Below are 21,162 nucleotides of genomic sequence, written 5' to 3' on the forward strand. Positions count from 1 at the left end.
ACATGTACTACCCTAGTCTTATATCTGCTCAAAATGGTATGCCCCAAAAGCCCTCCAAAGGCTATGCTTTCACATAGTTACTATGATTATGAGAGACATTGATATTTAAAGGGGAATAGTAAATACTAACAATATGGTTTTAAATGTACCTTAATTCCTTCCCTATCCACCCTCTGTATTACCAGATACCACTATCACTTAGTTCATTTGTTCTCTTATCATCACTGCAGGAACAATGAATCAGTCTTTTGAGCTACAGGCTACTCACATATCTTTTAATCTGGTATATTAACTCACTGAGTGAGGCCTCTTGCCACTGGAAGTCTCTAAATATTAATTAAGCCTCTGTTTATTTCTGCCAATCAGGAAATGGCTTGATTTATAAAAAAAAAATAAAGAAAACTCAGCACTGCCTGTACGCTTTACTCTTAGGTGACATGGAATGCTTCACTATTTTATTGACCGTAAACTACTACATTGAAAATAATTTCATCACTTGGAAAAAAAAGACTATAAATTTACCATTAGGAGGAACAGTCTGAATGGCCCCATCCTGGCTCGCTTCTTCCTTGCTAGATGTTATTGGTCTGAATTGTGCCCGGATGATCCACAGCACCAGGATTCACTCCACTTTGGATAGATCCTGTATTGAATAAACTAATTAGTGCTCTGAGGTTTCATGTAGATATGCTAATCTTTTAGCCGTTGAGAGACTTGCACTTTTTTCTCCAATATGGTGTATGCATGGAAAATCATAGTTGTTTTTACACTCGTTCCCACAATATTTTTGGAGTGTCTTGAACATCTGTTACTGCTCCATATGATTTCCATTACCGGTTTACTTCCCCAAGCTGTGTTACCTCAAATGTGTCTTCACAGCCTGATCTTTGGTAAAATCATGTAAAATAATTATGTTTTTGTTTAGGAATGTCAACCTTTAAATATCGACGGCAAAGGAATAAAACCTTTTGGCTTTTCGCTTCAAATTGAAAATGTGACTCAGGCAGATGAAGGAAATTATACCTGCAGTATATCGTATTCTCATAATGGGGAGCTGCTTAACGTTTCTCGGGCTATAGAAGTGGAAGTTAAAGGTAAATGCATTTTACATCTCTGTTCTAATGACGTAACCAAACACTGAGTATGTAGCACTTACAATGTATATATGAAAGCCAGCTTGCATCTTGATTGGGTTGCCCTACTTGTCCTTCAGATTGTTTATCTAATTGTGGTCAGATTTTATCATAGACAGCAGAGGGACAAAGCAGCATGGAAAGTGTTTAAGTGCATGAATGTTCCTGTGATAACATTGCACCATGGCTTTTGCTGTGCCGATGAATGTGATATTAAGAAAATTGTGAAAGGATGTCTGCATGAGAAGACATGGGAGTTTTGTGGAAGAATTATGGATGATACAATTGAATTGCAGAGCGCAGGTGAAATTAAAAGTGGTGTCTTTGTTGCAGACAGACTAAAGGGAGCATTCCTTAGTACTTCATATCCTCTTCTCTCAACCCCTTCTCTACAAACTTAAAACCCACACATCCCATCAGCTTCCCTTGTTATTGGAATACCAAGCAAGCCAGTTTTCACTATTATGGCAGTTGTTGGTGAAGGTTGCTTTGGTTCAAAGTTACAGTTTGTACGTATTTCAGTATTATATCATTGAACATGTGTATACTGGTGAAAAGAACTCTTTGTACAGGATAGGAATATCATCAAAATGGCGTAGTGAAATAAGTGTATTTATTTGCACTTCATTCACAGGCTTAGGAATTAAGGTAGCATGGTTTATCAATCCGCTAAAAATTTGGGAGTGCCTAATGTTTGAACTAGCACATCTGACCCACTTTTCCTGAAAGACTGGGTTAATCACAGAACACGGCTAAGATTTTGATGAGAATATGTCTCATTGGCATGATGTGTGCATGTGTATTTAGGTAGTCAGGTAATCTAAAGCATGTTATGATCCACAAATGCTTTTCTTTATATCCGCTGGTGGGTTCTCTGGTTTGCTGTGGGGTGAGATGCGTTAGCAACGGTACATGGTCCCCCCATTTGGCGCAGATGCACTGTTCTTGATAATAGAACATGTCTGCTTGTAGTGAGACCCTAATTGATTTTGCTGGAAGGTGCAGTTGTGCCTACACCACAGATGGCCGGCCCACTAGGACTTCATGATAACAGAGTTCCTATTGTGGCTGTCACCAGTCCTGGAGACCAAAGTTTTAGACCTCACCTGCGACAACTCATGCGCTCTGTCTTGCAAGAGATATTGTATGCAAAAAGGGCATCTTAACTTTTGTTAGCTTCATTACCACTCTTATTTGTTGCCTTCTTATTGGCCAGCACGTGCTGGCTTCCGTTTCTGTTCTTTTGCTTGGAGCATGTACCAGCTACTGATTACTTCAGCTTGATTGCTGTCCTTCCACTGATAGTGCTGTGATTGAGGCACTACTTTAAATTTTGTATTCTCCTCTGCCATCCTTGTAGAATATCCTGCCATTTTAACTATGTTTTACTATGCCACACACACTCTTCAAAGAAGCCATTTTCTCCTTTGAAATTGATCTTCATTGAGACAACAGATGTTATCTGCTAACATAACATTGTGAGAACAGATGCAGTGGCGTAGCACAGGCCCCTGCAGCCCCTGCTGTGTAGGTAGCCACCAAGCTCCAGGTTCCCCCTCAGCATAGTACTCTGGCCGAGAGCTCCTGATTGATTCCAGGCCCCCCTGAGTTTCATTACGCCTGTGAACAGATGTTATGTATTGTATTGTAATTGCATTTATATAGTGCTTACTACCACTGACGAGGCATCAAAGCACTTTTTAAGCGAGTAGCACGCTACTCCAGTATCAATAAAGGATTAGTGGTGAATTAGTATAGTGAAATATGAAAGTAATTTGAGGGATGGATAGGTTAGTCAGTTATTTGAATTGAGAAGGATAGTGGAGGGATAGAAGAGGGAAAAAGGTTTGCATTTATATAGCACTTGCTACCCCTAGTAGAAGAGGATTCTTCTCTGGAGGCCCTTTCATCCAGTCGTTGACTCTGAGATCTTCCAATCTTCTCTGAGTAACATGGAGCCTAGCTGTTTTTAGATTCCTTTGGCTATTTTTGCACAAAATTTATATTCAGTGATGGAATGAGATGCTGGAAGGGAAAACGTACAGAAAACGTCGGTGGATTATGTCAGAAGTACCCTTTTATGTGTCTGATGAAGGGCACTTCACAAACATTGAAGCTGTTCCAACTGGAGACACGCATTGGCAAACGCAATAGGTTTCGCCTATGTGATCTGTTTTTTTGGGTACGTTTTAGCTTGGTGAGCAGTTGTGCAATATGAGTTAAAGAAACTCTGTAAAAGTGTTATGACTTGTTTATTGAGAAAGGCATTATATTGTGCAGTAACTGGTGGCAATATAAACACTCCTGTACCTTCGGGTGATGTTGCCACTATATAAAACTGACCCTAAAAGAAAATTGTGAAAAGCAAGTTTAAATGCGGAGGCAATTAGTTACCTGTGTGCTTGGATGAAGTAACTGGTGGTAATATATAGAGCTCCTGTACTTTTGGGTGATGTTGACGCCATATAAAACTGACCTCACAGACGGTCGGGGTTACTTGGAGTAGCAATCTCATAATCAGAGCACCCAGAAAATTCAACAGAAGGACAGTCCACGAGCAACACAGCCGGCCCTAGCACATGACAATGGTTCTCGCAAAGGTGATCGAGACGGCAGGTGAAGAATAGGGACCCAGGTGGGGGTCCTCGGATGGGCTCCTGAACGTTCAGCAATGGGGATGCTGAGACAAAGATTAGATTCCGTTGACTAGAGAATACTTCGAGTTCTCACTAGAGGCTCAACCCCTGTACAGTAGGCCTGGCCGCAGGAACTATTCTTACTAGTTACCCATTGAACTCTATATCTACTCGGGAGACTCTAAGCACAGTATTTAGCCCAGTGGTAATGGGAGATGTATTCTAGCCTATAAAATGTATGCAGTCACCTTGAGCAAAGATTATTATAGCATGAATGCATTAAGTAGTTCATGACTAACACGCTTACACGAACACAACTTACCTTGTTATTACACAATTGTTGGGGAACACTGTACCCAAAAGTTAAAGTTCTTATATTGCTTTTCACCTGTTGTATTATGAATAGGATTGAGTTAAAATGCAGTGTGAAGTTGCAGGGCAGACTGGAGAGGCTGAGGCGCAGGGATCTAAGGGGGAGAGGGGGCACAGGAAGATTGAGGAGAAGATGCGAGGGGGGATCACATTTGCTATCAACATTTGTTGGACTTGGCCCTTTTTGCAGGGTCATCCCCGAACTTTATGCCTTCCACCTGTATTTTTTCTGACCTGTTGTTGGCTGTTTTACGACTCTGGGCACTTTACCACTGCTGATCAATGCTAAAATGCATATGCTCTCTATTGTAAATTGATGTATGGATTAGTGACTTCATGATTGGCTTATTTGATTTACTTGTCAGACCCTAGTACAGTGGACCATGTGTGCCCAGGGCTTGTAAATCAAATGCTGCTGGTGGGCTTGCAGCACTGGTTTTACCACTCACAGAAGCAGCAGTGTAAAGTGTGTCTTAGGCCTGCCATTGCAGAGCCTGTGTGCAGTCTTGTACTGCCATACTGACTTGGTAAGTGCACCCACTTACCAGTCCCTAAACCTTCACTTTTCTTCATATCAGATACCCCTAAGGTAGGCCCAAGGGCAGGGTGCATTGTATGTAGAAGGTAGGACATACCCTGATGTGTGTGGCAACTCCTAATAGTGAATTACAGCCATTTTCGTTTTTCACTATTGCAAGGCTACCAGTCGCCATAGGCCAGAATGGGCAGTTTGATTATAACATTTTAAAATCCTAACTGACCCAGGGAACATGGTAGAAATTGGAGTTTAGTATGCCTGAACTCAGAATGATAAAAATACCTCTTTTAGTAAAGTTGGTTTTAACATTCTGTGTTTGAAAATACCACTTTTAGGAAGTAGGTATTTTCTGACCTAACCATCCAGCATGCCTCTGCTAGCTTGTGTATTGTGTGTCTGGCTTTGTGAGGGACAGGGGCTGGGAGATTCCAGGAGACAGGGTGTCAGCACAGGGCTGAATAGACCTATCTGCATGTAGAGTGGTGGGAGGAGTAGCATCTGGGTCTGAATAGGGCTGTGCCTGCCTTCCACAATGTTGGCTCCACCTCCTGTGGTGCGTCTGATGACCCTGGCCGACACTGTCAAAGGAAAGAAGGAGTCCTGTAAACAAAGTGCTCCAGGACTGAACAGAACCGGTTTGGACTAGGTCCAGGCCCCTCTGCCTTCAGAGGACAAAGAATTTAGTAGTGTAAATATTGGGACCCAGACCCCAAGACTTTAGATCACTTCTGGAACAACAAGACAAACCTTTGCCAAGAAGAAGTACCAAGGAAGCTGTAGGAGGTGGACTGCCCCCCTGCCAGTGTGCTGTGTTACTGGGTTGGCCTACAGTGGTGTCTTCAGTGTCAAGGAGAGGAGAAGGAACTTTCAAAGAACTTTCATCATCTTGCAGAATATTACTCCAAGGGCTTGAACTTGTGTTTGTCTCCTTCTGAAGTCTCAGGGACAAAAGACTTCACCACCAGCTCCCCTCTGAATTTCCTGGCTGGGAATTCTGTCTGCAGAAGCCTGTGTCTCGCTGGGAGCTGGAAGCGCGACTCGACAAAGAAGAAGTGTGTCGCAGCTGTTGCTGTCTCATCACCGGAAAAGCATGTCACCGCCACAGAGGTCGCAGCCGCATCACCAGAGAGGTGTGCCATCGTCAAATCTGTTACCCGATGCATCACCGGAGAAGCATGTCGCCACCGCAGAGGTCGTTGTCGCATCAAAGGAGAAGCGTGTCGCAGGGCCTGTCGTGGCTACAAAGGTACAGAGTTCACCGCACAGCCGCCGGGCGTGCACGCATCGTCTTCACGTCATCACATCTAGGGCTCCATCTTATCGCATTGCACCGGATTGTCGCATCGCATCAAGGCGCCATTTTGTCGCATCGTAACTGGAACGCAGTACGAGATTCAACGCATCACCTCCTTTCCGGTAAGGACCAAGATGCATCCCCTACTCTGCACAAGCATTGAGGCGCGACGCATCATCTCCCCCGAAGCAAGGAACCGACGCATCTCCATCCCTGCAAACCTTTGTTTGTTTTGAGTTACGCATCCAGGTACTTTTGTGAGAAACGTGCCACATTTATCATCAACTTGAATTAAGTGACTTCTACCACCTTTAAATCTATTTTAAGTACAGTATTGTGGATTTTTGTCGTTGGTGGTCTTGTGTTAGGTCTATATAAAGAATACTTATTTTTATAAACCCTGCGTGGTGTCCATCTGTAGTGTTTAGGCTGTATTACTGTATGTGTTCGCAAATGCTTAACATACTGCCTCTTAGATAAGCCTGTCTGCTCATGCCAAGCAACCAAGGGGGTGAGCAGGTGTTATCCAGTTTGTAATCCCCTTTCCCTGACTTAGAAGCAAGGGTCCCTATTTGGTCAAAGGTACCTACCTCTGCCAACTAAAGGCCCCCAGTTCTAACAATATTCTACACTGACATGGTGTTAACTACATTGACATGGAATGTTAAAGGGCTGAACTTCCCAGCCAAAAGGCACAAACTATGGAAATACCTGATGGATAAAAGACACAGCATAGCAGCATTGCAGGAGACTCGCATCCAATGCGTTGAGAACTACAGATTAAAACATAAAGCCTATCCTATAATTTAATGATCCTCGGCTCTACTAAACACAATGGGCTCTTCTCTTCCACTCCTCTCTCAGATTCCAACCACTAAGTAGCAAATTGGATAAAGAATGGAGGGTGATAATGGTAAAGGGGATCTTATTAGGCATGATGAGTATGTTAGGCTCGATATATACCCCAAATACAGCACAAGCAACCTCTCGTCATTATTTCCTCACCTTCTTGTTGGGGGGGAGATGAGGAGGATGATATCATGCTAATGGGGGATTTCAACCTCATTTGGGATCCAGAAATAGATAGCACTCACCCGCAGAGAGACGGCACAGGCAGCCTTTCTAAGGCCTTAAAAACGCTTTTCACTCTGTGGGCTAACTGGATGCCTGAAGGATGACACATCCATCCTCCCGCAATTATACCTTTTTTAGGTCGAGCCTGGACAGCACATGCGTCACTCTGCGAGGCATGCTGTATTGTGGTATGGACTTGAAGCTCCGTCCATTCTGCCCATATTTTTCATTGGCTTGTGTGATTGTCATTTGGAAACTGGGGTTTTTCATTGATCAAAAGGGTTAGTAGTCCCTCCTTAGTACCGCCTTGTCCAAATTTGTAACCTCCCATGATGACACGTCCTGTTACATGTGTAGTTACTCAGTAGGCTTTCATTACAGCCTCAGAGCACTATTTCATTCAATGGTTTCCACCTGCCTGCTGTTGCAGGCAAGACACGCTCTCGCCTGTTTATTATTTTTTTTAATATTATGGCGGCCGCGCCTTTGGCTTATTTGTAGCGCCAAACGCGGGGACAGGTTTTTTTAAATATTCATTCACTTTTATTTTTTTTTTGTGTACAAGTTCCCCGTACTACACTTTCATGTTAAGGGAGGCCGTCCCGTTTCTTTAGACGAGCTGCATCTATAGAAAGGGGCACAGGCACGATTAAGGTGATAAAAGTGGTATGGGGCGCTTTTTTTGTAAAAGCGCCCCATAACGTGCTTTCACTCTAATGGCGGCCATGCCCCTTTCTTTAGACATGGCTCGTCTAAAGAAAGGGGCGCGGCCACCATTAATGTGGAAGCGCGACATGGGCGCTTATGCAAACAAGCATTTGCAATGCAATAGGTCTCCAATTTACAAGAGTTTAGTAAAGGCGAGACCTATTGCATTGTAAATGGATTTTTATTGCCAGCACGATGGACGTCCCGTTGTCATTGTTTTCTTATGTGCAAATGCAACTGCTGCTGCCTTCACACGCAATGAGCTCCCTGCATTTCAATTCTTACCACTGGCCTGGCCCCTAACTTCTCCCCATATCACACCTGACTAAAAAACAAGGAGCAGCATCCACGTGATGCCTCTGGGGCCCCTTCGTGTCGAGCTCCTCTCCGGCCCGCCCTGCTTCAGTCTCGGGAGCAAAAAAGTTGAGATAGTGAAGTGGTGGGCTGGTCCATTCTGTCTCGTGCGCCTCTGCTCTTGCTGTAAATGCCCACCCTGGCTCTGTGAATAAAAGTGGTTTTTCCCTCCTCCCAGCCCATCTACTTGAGGGAAAGCAGCCGATCTGCATATTCACAGCAGCTGTGAAACCGTTCCTGTTTGTGAAGCGGTCAAGGATAGAGGATCTGTTTCCATCCGTCGTGTCCGTTTTGTCTCCAACCACTATTTGCTTACTTTCCTCTGTCTCACGTGTGCTTTGTTTGCCCCTCCTTTCCTTCCTGCTTTTGTCTCAGACCACTGGTGTCACAGCCTCTCAACCCCCACAACCCATTCCTGTTTTCATGTATTTTCCTTTTTTTTGTTACACGCCATCAGCTTTGCTAATTGTGTACTTAAACGTCCATTTTGGTTCACAGCCAAAATAATAGAACATGTTTTTTTTAAGTTAGGCAGTGCTGTGCCTTCTGACCTCGCAACTGTAGCAGTTAAAGAGGTTTCTTTTTTTATTGAATTTAGATACATGTGCCAAATTGTGTCACAATACACCAAAAAAATAAAAAGGTGTCAGAGTTAGGTTAAAACAGCAGTAAAATACATATTACAAAGATGACCTCATGTGAGTACTAGATGGCCGTAAGGATCAAGAAATGGGTTGAATTATTCCAGGAAGTGCCTTTGGAGGAGGAGAGTTTTAAGATCCATTTCGAAGGTCCGGAAAGAGGTGGTGGTTCTGAGAGATGGAGGAAGTGAGTTCCAGATTCTTGCATTACCAGAAAAGGATTAAGCCATAAATCTTTCCATTTTGAAAGTAGGAGGTTCGAGCAGTAAGTTTTCCGCATTGCGTTAAGTTCTAGAGCCGCCTGAGATTTTGAGTTTATTATGGGTGGGCGGAATTTGCGAAATTCACTTTCGCAAATTATCGCAAAAATGTTAAAAATCTCCGCAAACACGCGGAAATATCGCGAAGATGCAGAAGTTTTTTTCCCGCCTGTTCGCGGTATTTTCTGCGTGGTTGCGGCTCGCCAACTTACCCATGCAGTTGCTCGCTGGCACGCCCATCTTGATTTCACTTGTCTCGCGGTGCATGATCACGAGAAGAAAGACGTGATTGTGCGACGAATGACATTACTGCGGGCGCGAGACAGCGCAAATGGCTACCAACAATCCAACATCTCGTGGAGAACGCGACCGGATCAGGAAAATTTGTTGGCGAACGCAGGGATTCAGGTAAGGCGATCGCGCACATGCGAGAATGTATTATTTTACAGCGCGAACAAGCAAAAAATTTCCGGTAAAATGCGGTAAAATGCGGATTGCGGAAATTTTGACATTTTCGCGCTCTCCGCCAAATTATCGCAATTTTCACGAGCAGAACGGAATTTTAGCCCAGGCCTATTTATTAGCCAGATAGCGTGGGGTGGAGGTGTGCAAAGCTTTGTGGGTGATAAAGGCAGTCTTGTAAATTGACCTGGCTTCGATAGGAAGCCAGCAAAGAGACAACAGTATGGGTGTGATGTGATCATTTCTTTTAGCCTCATTTAAGAAGTGAGCTGCTCAGTGGAGGATGTATTGTGGAGGGGAAAGGTGGGATTTAGGGAGGCCAGCAAGGAGAGAGTTGCAGTAGTCCAATCTGGAAAGAACCTCTCAGGAAATAAGTGCCAAACCCCCCAGAGAAGGCGCAGTTGGTAGCGTGCATTCTTGGGGATGGTATTGATATGGGACTGTAAGTTGAGCCTTTTGTCTAGGATGATGCCTAGAGATTTGGCACTGTCAACAATTATAGATTTGTTGTTGAGAATGTTCAGATTGTTCATCCAAGATTGAAAGGATTCAGAGTTATTTGATGAGTTGGCAGCCAGTGGTGGATGGAGTTGAGAGTGGTTTTGAGGATTGAAATGTCATGAGTGGAATATACCTTTAGGTAGATTTGGGTGTCATCCGCATATAGGTGATAATGGATCACAGATTTTTTTAGAAGATTACCCAGTAGTTCAATGTAAAGGTTGAACAGTGTGGGCGCGAGGATCGAGCCTTGAAGGATGCCTTGTCCAACAGCCATTGAAGTGGAGAGTCAATTTGGTATTTTGATCATCTGGGATCTGCTCAAGAGGAATGATTCAAACCATTTGAGCACTGTGCCTTCAAAACCCATTCTTAGCTTTAAAGTGTTCAAAAGAGTTTTGTGATTAACAGTGTCAAAGGCTGTGGATAGGTCAAGAAGGATCAGGAGACAAGATTCACCTGAGTCAAGTGCTCGCAGGACATAATCGATCACTTGGAGTAGGGCTGTTTCGGTACTGCAGCCTTGGGTAAAACCAGATTGGAATTCGTCAAGCAAGAAGTTGAACTTGATGTGTTGGAAAAATTGCTTTGCCACACAACTTTCTGTAATTTTAGCATGAAAAGGGAGGTTGGTGATAGGGCGGAAGTTGTTGAGATCCGTCGCATCAGGACAGTGTGTCTTAAGAAGTGGAGTAACCTGTCCTGTTTTAAGGGCAGCAGGAAGGGAGCCTTGGTTGAGGAAGAGGTTTATCATACTGGTCCAGTAGGAGAGTGTGTGGGCGTAAAAGTCAATGTCACTAGAGATGGGGTCTATAGAATGTTTAGAGGGTTTAGTTTCTAGAATGCTTTCAAGGAGGGCTGTTTCAGTGATGGTGTCAAAGTTCTGCCACAGAAAGGGTGGACGGAGTTGGCAGAGTGCCACTACGCGGAGTATTACAGAGTTGAAAAAAAACTCAGTGGAACTCCGCTCCACTCCCCTCCACCTACAATAAATGTAAAAAGTAGGAAATAAACACTTACCTGCTCTGAGATCTCTGAGCTGCCCTCATTGCCGTGGCCTCCTCCTCGCTCTCCACCACCCTCGCTGGTCGCAAACCCCTACGTTGTATATTTTCCTAGATGTACAAACTATGGTTTGTGACGGACGAGGAGGGCGGATGGCAAGGAGGAGAAGAGACTATGGCGAGGAGGAGGGCAGCCCGGAGATGCCAGAGCAAGTAAGTGTTTATTTCCTACTCTTTGGGCGTGGGTGCAGGGGCTAACTCCGCTCTACCGCGGAGTCGGAGTCTTTGCCTGAACTCCGTGTTCCCAACGGAGCGCGGAGTTGGCAAAACTCTGAAAACTCCGCTGGCAGAGCGGAGTTTGACACCCAGGGTTATTAAGGATTTGTGGTCCTCCGGGGGATAGGATGGGTAACCTGATCCACAACTGATTTGACTTTTTCATCAAAGAATACTGCAAATTCTGTCGGTATTTTGGGGGGGTCGTCAAATATGGTGTGAGAGGGTATGATGTTGGTGCTTTTGATAAGGTCGAATAACTTTTTAGGTCTGGTTTTGGCGGAATCGAGGAGGGTTCTGAAGTGCATCACTTTTTCACAGAAGAAGTGTTTGTGATAATGAGATCTTGCGGGCGGAGATAGGATAGATTAGTGGTGGAAGGAGAATGTCGCCATAGTTTCTCATGGTTCCTCCAGTTTTTTCTTTCTTCGTAGAGGGATTTATTGAACCACGGAGCAGAAGGAGTGGATCTTTTCTTTTTACTTTGCAGTGGAGCAACAATATCAATTACAGCTGATAGACTGGTGAGCTATTGGGTGGTCAGGTCGTTAACATCAGAGTAGGGGGTCTGAGATTGAAAGTGAGCTCATAGCTGTGTTGCACAAAATGTTAAGGTTGATGTTTTTGGTGCTGCGGAAAAAGGTAGTTCTTTTAGGTTGACCAGGAGTAACAGAATGAGATAGGTGCAGAGAGAAGGGGATGAGGAAGTGGTCAGACCAGTCTACTAGTATAGGATCAACAGCAGTTATCATATCTACTTTGGAATGGAGCCCTTCGAGTGAGACGGTTTTGTGTTATGTTGAACAAGATCATTTTCTAAGAGAAAATTGGCAAGCCTGATGGCTGCTGAATCTTCCAGATTGCCCCAATGAAGATTAAAGTCTCCCATAAAAATCTGTTTGTTGATTTGCGAGTATTGGTCGTCCGCAAAGTCGGAGAATTTCTCTGTGAAGGCGGAGCTATCACCAGGCAGGTGATAGATGGTATGAAACCTTACAGGGGAGTTTTTCTGTATTTGAAGCTTCAGAGAAAGGCATTTGAAGGAGTGGAAAGAGCTTCTGGGAAAAGCTTTGAGATGAAGGTAGTTCCTGGAGATAACTGCTACACCTCCCCCGACTTCATCCTCTCTATCATTCCTGAGAATGAAATAGTCAGTTTTGAATAGAAGATCAACAGAAGAATGAGAAGTATTGTTCAGCCAGGTCTCAGTGAGGAAAAGTATATCCAGACTAGAGATTAATGATGTCTGAAATTTCCAGCTTGTGTTTGTTCGCAAATCTACAGCTGTGTAGCAGACAATCAACCTCAGAGATAACTGTTTTGTTGAAGGGGGAGTCAGGGCTTTTAGGGGTCATAGGGATAATGATCCTGAGAATAGGTGACTGGATTGGAGATGGCTGATGTTTGGTGCGGGAGAGGGAGATGGTTGGTATAATGCAGTGATTAGCGTTAACTGGAGAGGAGAAGGTGTGAGGGTTGGAATTGGAAGAATTGTAGCTAGCCAATAGATTGGAAATGTCAGTTGGTTAACAGATTGTGTGAGGCTTTTGGGGGCGTGGGAGCCAGGTACTCCTCTGGAGTTTGGGGAAGTGAGTGCCCGCCAAGGAAAGAAGGGGCTTGGGGAGAGTGGACATTTTAGAACTTAGGTGGGAGATGGTATTTTCAAGATGGGAGATAGAAGAGATGAGAAGTCCTAGTTTATTTCTAGGGAGATCAGAGCCAGAATGTGAAGTTGTTTAGTGGGTACATGGGTGGTTCAGCTTGAGAGGGAGAGCATGGAGAGGGAGGGTGGATGCAGGTATATAGAATGGAGGGAGACTCGTCAAGAGATGTTGATTGGAAGTAATTGTCAGTGCAGCTGAGGAGGAGAGCGAATTATATGGACATACATTGAGTAAAATAGGAGTATTGACTTCTAGCTGGGGAAGAGAAAGGTGAGGTCTGTAGTGGCAGGACAGGGAGGGAGGGGATAGAAGTGGGTCATAGGTAGGCAGAAAGTCAGGGGAGAGAAGAGGGAGAGGTAGAGAACATGCATAGGCTGGGCACAGTGAGTATATGGGGACAGGAAACAATCACGAAAAGGATGGTAGCCCCAGCTGGTGGTTATAGAAAGTGTAAAGTTCTGATAGGTTAGGGGAAAAGGGGGAGAGGGAGGAGGTTTACATAAGGGGATAGTGGTTCAAGCAGCAGTTCTGGAGTGTTGCGAGGTGGAGAGAAATGAAAGGTTTTGCCCAGGATTCATAAAAAAGGGAGAGGAGGAGGGGTAGAAAGGGAGGGGAGGATAAGGAGGGAGATGATAAGGTGGAAAAGTCACTGTGGGAGCTGGGAAGTCAAGATGTTGGAAAGATGGATTGGATGGGAGGTGGTTAACCTGGCGAGGGGAGAGGTTTCTGTGGAATTCCAGGCTGGTATAGGGCCATATCTCCCATAATAGGGTATAGGGCCATCTCTCTCATAATCTAGCATTGGAGCTGCCTTGTAACACTTTACAAGCGTAACTTCCAATTGGAAAAATATGTAAAGAATGAGTTTGGTGTCTCTGGACTCACAATTTAAAAACACATATTTTAGCGAAGTTGATTTTTAAATTGCAAGTCTGAAAATGCCACTTTTAGAAAGTCGAAACTCTAGAGAACGCCTAGCTACTGCTTTGTGGTACCGCTATTTAATTTAAACAGACACACTGCAAGACCCAACGTTAGAATTCTCTTGAATCTGGATATTCATTTAACTTTTTTCTTATTTCATTACAAAACGCTTTTGGATTATTTCATAAGCATCTGAATGTCAAGGAAACACTTATTCATTTTAACATTATTAAACTTAATTGTATGAAACGAATACACACATAATGATACTTGTGACCAAAATAAAAATAAATTGTGAAACATATAAAACTTGAGGTGTGAGGGCAGGCATGTTTCAGGTAGGCAGTTCAGCCTCACTGTTCAAAATACTTTAAGAATAACTGCAGCACAGTGACCATTTAGTGCTAAACAGCCCATCCACTCTTTTTGCCCCTGCAGCCCTCCACCGAATAAGAAATGACCCTTGTCCAATTAAAAAATTGACGAACACAAGCTGTAGACAGAAGGTAAATTTATTTTCACTAAACGGTGCATATAAACAGAGAGAATGTGAGGACTTATAATGCACTGATACTTATTTATTTATGTTTATATTTTTTTATTAGATATCATCCATACAATAAGTCAGATGAGGCATTTTCTGAAAAGTGATGGCATTTTCTGAAATGTGATATGATCAGCACTTTCGCCCCTTTTTGTATAAATATCAAGCTCAAAGGGTCAATTGTAAACCCAGTGTGTGAAGACAAAGGTGCATTATTGTATGTTTTAAATGTTTCACAATTTTTTTTCTTTTTGTCACAAGTATCATTATGTGTGTATTCGTTTGATACAATTAAGTTTAATGATGTTAAAATTAATACGTTTTCCCTTGACATTCAGGCGCTTATGAAATATTCCAAAAGCGTTTTGAAATGAAAAAAGAAATAAGTTAAATACATCACCAGATCCAAGAGGATTCTAACATTGGGTCTTGCAGTGTGTCTGTTTAAAGTAAATAGCAGTACCACGAAACAGTAGCTAGGTGTTCTCTAAAGTTTCCACTTAAAAGGTCCTACCTTGCTACGGTCCCAGGGCCAACCCTCCCTCTAGACAACTTTTAGAAAGTTGGCATGTTCTTTCTTTTACCATTTTGTGCCTTTGTCTGTCTCTTGAATACACGTTTTTGTTGGGGGACAGCTGGGTTTTGTGCATTTCCTCTAGGCAGCCAAACACAAAGGTAGCTGAGGTGTGTCCTGCATACCCTGATGACCCATCCCCTGGCTGTTGAGTCTTATTGAGATAGAGTGAAAGGGAGGAGCTGACACTTACACCTGAATAGGGCTGTGCCTGTCCCCACCGAGTTGCGTAGCAACCTGTGGTGTGTCTGGAGCCAGGGCAAGGAAGGGCAGGGTGTTGGGCACTGCAAACACATTTCTTTGAAGTCTCCCTCCTTCAAAGGCTAAAATGGGTATATAGAGGCCACACTCCTTTTTCCACCACTCTGCAAATTTGCCTCTTGGTGGATTGCTGGTGGGGCGATGAGGTCCCCTTGTGTCCTGAGGGCCCCAGGACTAATGTGGACTTCAATCCCCTAGCAGCAGTGCGCCAGGAGGCGCATTTGTAAAGTGTTCGAAAAAGGGTGTGTGGCCTCTGACCACCTCTCAGCAATCTAACTGTGTGGGGCTTACTGGAGGTAACAGGTGGGCTAGTTAGTCCCTAAGGACCCTCAGCAGCTAAGGGGACTTCAACCTACAACTAAGAGTGTGCCAGGAGGAGTGTTTGCAGAGTGGTGGAGAAAGAGGGAGTGACCTGCTATCAGAACTAAGCAATCCTGATTTATGAGAGTTACTGGAGGTAATAGGAGGGGTAGTTGACCCTCAAGACATCCTTGAGGGCCAACTACCCCTCCTGTTACCTCCAGTAAGTCCCACACAGCAGGATTGCTCAGAAGTTGTCAGAGGACACGCCCCCTTTCTCCACCACTCTGCAAATGTGCCTCCGGGCGCACTACTAATTGGGGGGATAAAGTCCCCTTATGTCCAGAGGGACCTTGAGGGCCAAGAAGCTGTCCTGGTACCTCCTGTATGTCCTATGCAGCGGAATTCCTGAGAGCTGGTTGGAGGCTCAGCCCCCATTCTCCACCACTCTGCAAACATGACTGCTAGTCAAAAAAAACCTTTGAAATTCACTAAAAAAACAAAGGTTACATGGACGTTATAGTTAGAAAACATAATTTCGCTAAAAAAACAAAGGTTACAGGGATGTTATAGTTAGCAAATAGAATTTAGAAAACCTTAGAAATTCACAAAAATACTAAGGTTACAGGGACATTCTAGTTAACAAATAGAATTCAAAAAACCTTGAAAATTCACTGAAAAATACAAAGGTTGCAGGGACGTTATAGTTAGGCTGACATTTCACTTGCACAAAACCAGAGATATTCAGCTGTTATAGTTACCTGAGTTACCTATAACTTGCACCCCCGCAATGCATTGCTTATGACCTCACATATTACATCACTCATGACATGGTCAGTGACATCACTGATGACATCTCAAATGACATCGCTAATGACATCAGTGATGACATCATTAAGGGTGGGTGTAGTGGGCGTAGTGGGGCTATGTGAAGCAGCACGTAGTGTGCCCAAATCTACGCACACTATGCGCTGCGCGTAGCCCCACTACGTGCCACCCACCTCCCGCCCGCCCTCCTTTTAAATCATACCTGCTTGTAAAATAAATAAAAATTAAAAAAACTTACCTGAAGCGCGGCGTCTCCGGCGCTCCCTCTTCCTCATTTTCAACTTCTTCTGACAAATGCGCATGCGCGGGCGTCCGCGCATGCGCATTTCTTGCGAGTGAGTGATGTAATATGTGATGTCATCAGCAGTGCATTGCGGGGGCGCGAGTTATAGTTAGCTCAGCTAACTATAATGACCGAATATCTCTGGTTTTGTACGAGTGAAATGTCCAATTAACTATAACGTCCCCGAATCCTGTGTTTTTTTCTGTGAATTTCCAAGTTTTTTTAAATGCTAATTTCTAATTATAATATCACTGAAACCTAGGGGTTTTTTGTGAATTTCTAAGGTTTTTTAAATGCTAATTTCTAACTATAACGTCCCTGAATCCTATGTTTTATCAGTGAAATTGTAAGGTTTTTTTAAATGCTAATTTCTAACTATAACGTCCCTGAATCCTATGTTTTATCAGTGAAATTGTAAGGTTTTTTTAAATGCTAATTTCTAACTATAACGTCCCTGAAACCTATGGTTTTTTTCAGTGAATTTCTAAGGTCTTTAAAGGCTAATTTGTAACTATAACGTAGTAGTCACAGTTGCAGAGTGGTGCAGAAAGGGGTCTAGGCCTCCGACCAGCACTCAGGAATTCCGCTGTGTAGCACTTACAGGAGATACCTTCTTGGCCCCCAAAGTCCCTGAGAAGTAAACTGGACTTCATCCCCAACCCATGGTGGTGAAGAAAGGTGAGCATGGCCACCGAAGTCTAATCCCACTGTGTGGGACTTACTGGAGGTAACAGGAGGGGTAGTTAGCCCCAAGGTCAACCTTGGGGGCCAACTACCCCTCCTATTACCTCCAGTAAGTCCCACACAGCAGGATTGCTAAGTTCTCATAGCAGGCCACACCTCTTTTCCCCACCACTCTGCAAGCGTACTTCCTGGCGCGCTCTTGGATTGGGATTAAAGTACCCTTCGCTGGGTTCCTTAGGGGCCAACTAGCCTACCTGAGACCTCCAGTATGCCCCAGACAGTGGGATAGCTGACAGGTGGACATAGGCCATGCCCCCTTTCTCCACCACGCTGCAAACATGCCTCCTGGTGCGTTCTGGGTTTGGGGATTAAGTCCCCCTGAATCCTGAGAGTCCCTGACTGCCAACTAGCCCACCAGGTACCTTCAGTAAGCCCCACACAACTGGACTGGTGAGAGTGGTCCGAGGTCACGCCCCCTTTTGACACCACTCTGCAAACGCCCCTCCTGGCACACTGCTGCCCGGGGGATGAAGTCCACTTTAGTCCTGAGGCTTTTTTTCAGCCGGATTCGCACACCCAGCGTGAATCCCGCAGAAAATTTAAAAATCAAATGTTTTTTGGGGACGAGCACGCCTAAGGGGTTGGGGTGTTTCTACCCTGCCCCCTTTTCTTCATTTTTAAACTTTTTTCTTGCGACTCGGATCTACCGAGTCACAACATGGCTGCCAACACGCTCTGGTTTGAAGTGTTGGCAGCCAATCGGAGTCAAGCTTGTGATCAGGAGTGTTCGCGGATCCACTGCAGCCACCAGATATTGATATTTGTTTATTTTTGAATTTATCTTGAACTACCAAATTAATTTACACCATTTAAAGCAAAGAGTGCACTCTGAACCAAGAGCTACCTCTCTGCCAAATTTGGTGCAATTCTGTTCAGCAGTTTGGGCTGTAGCTGCGACAAAAGTTTCCTATGGAAATTAACATGGAGAAAACGCGTTTTGGGACCCTCTTTTTCTCGGCCCCTGCTTGACGAATCACCCTGAAACCTTTAAGACAGGAGCTGACTAGAGCGGGCCATTTGTTTTAAAAAATTGTGCGAAGATACGTCACACGGCACCAAAGATATTGGCAAATCAAAAAACGCTTTTCCTATGGAAACTAGGTCCTAACTATAACTACCTACTAGCGACCGCCAGTAGGTAATGTGTGTGTGGGGGTATATATATATCTTGATTTTATTCAGTGCAAAATGCTGCCATGACGCGTTTCGGAGCCCTTGATCACATGACATGTTGTGTGTTTTTTTCCCTTTTTAAAGTGCTAGTGCAAAATACGACAAAGAGAACAGACTATTATTCTGTTTTCTAATACATCAACTTAGCAGCAAGTCAAATGATACATTTAATTTTACAGAATGCAAACATTTTGTGCCTTCATGTAATTAGATTAATTTTGACAATGTCTGTTTAAATACAGAATATGAATCAACCCCCGGACTTGTATGTACAATTAAGTGAAAAATCCTCTTGTTGGTTCATTAAATACGGTAGCTAGGGATACTATGCAGTTTATACAGATCAAATGTCTCCTCATAGCATAATTTACTTGTATCACCACATTGTTGTATAATTTTAAAACCTTTGCATAAAAATGGTTAAAATTACAGTAATATCTTTTGTCTCATGTTGCTAAATAAAAATATTGTGCTAACGTCATCTAAAATATTGCATATAAAGTGTACTATACAAGTGCTAAAAAGTGCTTTGGTGCAAGAGATAAAAACCATTGTAATGGTGTTAAAGTGATGTTATTAAAATCTGGAAAAAATATATACATTTGATTCAGGGATTGTTCGCGGATAGCAAGAAATGCTGCCAGTTGTTGTTGTATAGGTTTGATCCTAAACACTATTTACTTTTTGTAAATTGGCTGCATATATTAAAGAAAACACAAAGTGGTTAGACACTTAATTTTATGCTGTTATACAGTAGTGCCAATTTAGACTGAGAACGGGATTATTTAACCTTAGACTTTAGAGACATGTATATAGGTCCTCTGTTGCATTGAGGCCATTGGGACTCTTACTGTCAAACTCCAAGATATATTGAGTCTCCAATTTTCTAAGGTTAGCCTCCCTATTGCCTCCGCATCTTAGGGGCGGTATAGAGTCCACAAGGAAATATGTTGGGTCTTGTAAATTGTTGTTGTGTACTTCCCTAAAGTGGCGGGCAACTGGATGCCTCAGATCAAAATTTGTAATGGCTCTTATGTGTTGGAGAACTCTTTTGTGGACTGGCAGTTTGGTACTGCCAATATATTTTAGTCCACAAGAGCACTCCAACACATAAACAGCATAATCGGTTTTGCAAGTCAAAAACTTGGAGATCATGGTGGGGGAAGTCCTGAAAGGTGTAATATATGAGTTTTTATTGATACCTAGTTTGCAAGCTTTGCAAGTCCAACATTTTCTAAAACCCTTTTGTCCTGACAGCCCATTTTTGTTGGAGGTAATCTCTGGGCTGCTTTTCACTAGATAGTCACTGGTGGAGCTTGCCCTTCTATATGTAACGATAGGATTACTGGGATATAGTTGCCGGATCGTTACGTATTATTTGCCCGTTTTTCCTTACTATTCGACAAATATCCTCCCTCTGTTTGCTGTAGTTCAAAATCAGTCTCGGATTGCTAGATTCAGAGATGATTTTTTAATCGAATTTTTTATTTGCTTTGGACAAAAGATCTTACCTGCTTAGTAGGTTCGTTTTTCTGATGGCTGCCTCTATATTTGAAGCTAAATAATCCCTTGCTAGGAAACGTTGTTTTCACTGTTTCTGTGCCGATATCAGATCCTCCTCCCTACTGCATATTCTGCGCATCCGAAGCATTTCCTCTTAGGGGATACTATTTATTGTGTGCTTTGGATGAAAACTGGATGCATGCAGTAGGGTATTCCCTGCCGTGGGCTTCCGGAATAGTCATGTCTCTAGGCAATTGTTGGCCACCAATATCTCCACATCTAAGAAATAGACAGACTGTTCACTGATATTGTGGGTGAAATGCAAATTTATGTCATTGTTGTTCATGTTGGTGATAAAGGCTTCAGCACTTTCTCTGTCACCTCGCAAAAATCAAGAACAAGTCATCTATATATCTGACCCATTTGATTACATGATCTGATAAAATGTTGCCATACAGTGCCTTAACAATCACCTCCTCCCACTGTGGAAATATGGATTTTTGTGATCAGTTATGTCCCCTATCTTAGACCCCAACGGCTCCATGTATATGTTACAAGTACATGTATGTTCCCTCCAGTTCCAGTTATGAAGACGCAAACACCTGTGCGTCCACCGTCAACATGTCCTCTTTCAGATCCGCCATGAATGGGCCGGATATTCCATTCCTAAGTATGAAAGGCCACCGACTTTATATGGTTCATCTACTCCATTTTGCAGTTCAGGCGAGTAGGCCCTGAATGCTGCCATCGAGCCTTTCCCTGCTTTCTACCTCTGACAGCTCCAGTCTGAGCTCGCATCTGTATCCATGAACTTTGTCCTACTCCCTGCGCGGCTAACGGTGCCTGACTCGGCCTGTCTGCCTGCCAAAAACTGTATTTCACCTTCAAAGATTATCTGCTCCGCTCCTCATCCAATGCATTCCTGTCTGGTAGTTTAAGTAAACATCCTTCCAGCTACCGAGCTAAGGGCCCGGCTTCTCTGTCTTCATGCAAGTAATTCATGGCCCTGTTACTCTGGAAGATTTCTGCCCCTCGCATCTCATGTAGACATTTAGACGCTTGTACACGCACTCACAGTCAGTATAGAATAGATTTTGTTCGAGAGACCTTT

The 21,162-nt window shown here is 43.6% G+C and overlaps 1 protein-coding gene across 1 annotated transcript in view; it reads left to right on the forward strand.

Annotated features, from left to right (window-relative positions):
* Positions 1-21,162, forward strand: part of LOC146805524 (interleukin-1 receptor type 1-like) — a 356,975-nt gene that overhangs the window by 70,743 nt on the left and 265,070 nt on the right. The window contains exon 5 of the mRNA XM_085623806.1: positions 926-1,094. Coding sequence (XP_085479932.1) covers positions 926-1,094 — 169 coding nt within the window. The remainder of the gene's footprint in view (positions 1-925; positions 1,095-21,162) is intronic.

This window comes from Triturus cristatus, chromosome 8, assembly GCF_964204655.1.
Source record: "Triturus cristatus chromosome 8, aTriCri1.1, whole genome shotgun sequence".
Classification (NCBI taxonomy): Eukaryota; Metazoa; Chordata; class Amphibia; order Caudata; family Salamandridae; genus Triturus; species Triturus cristatus.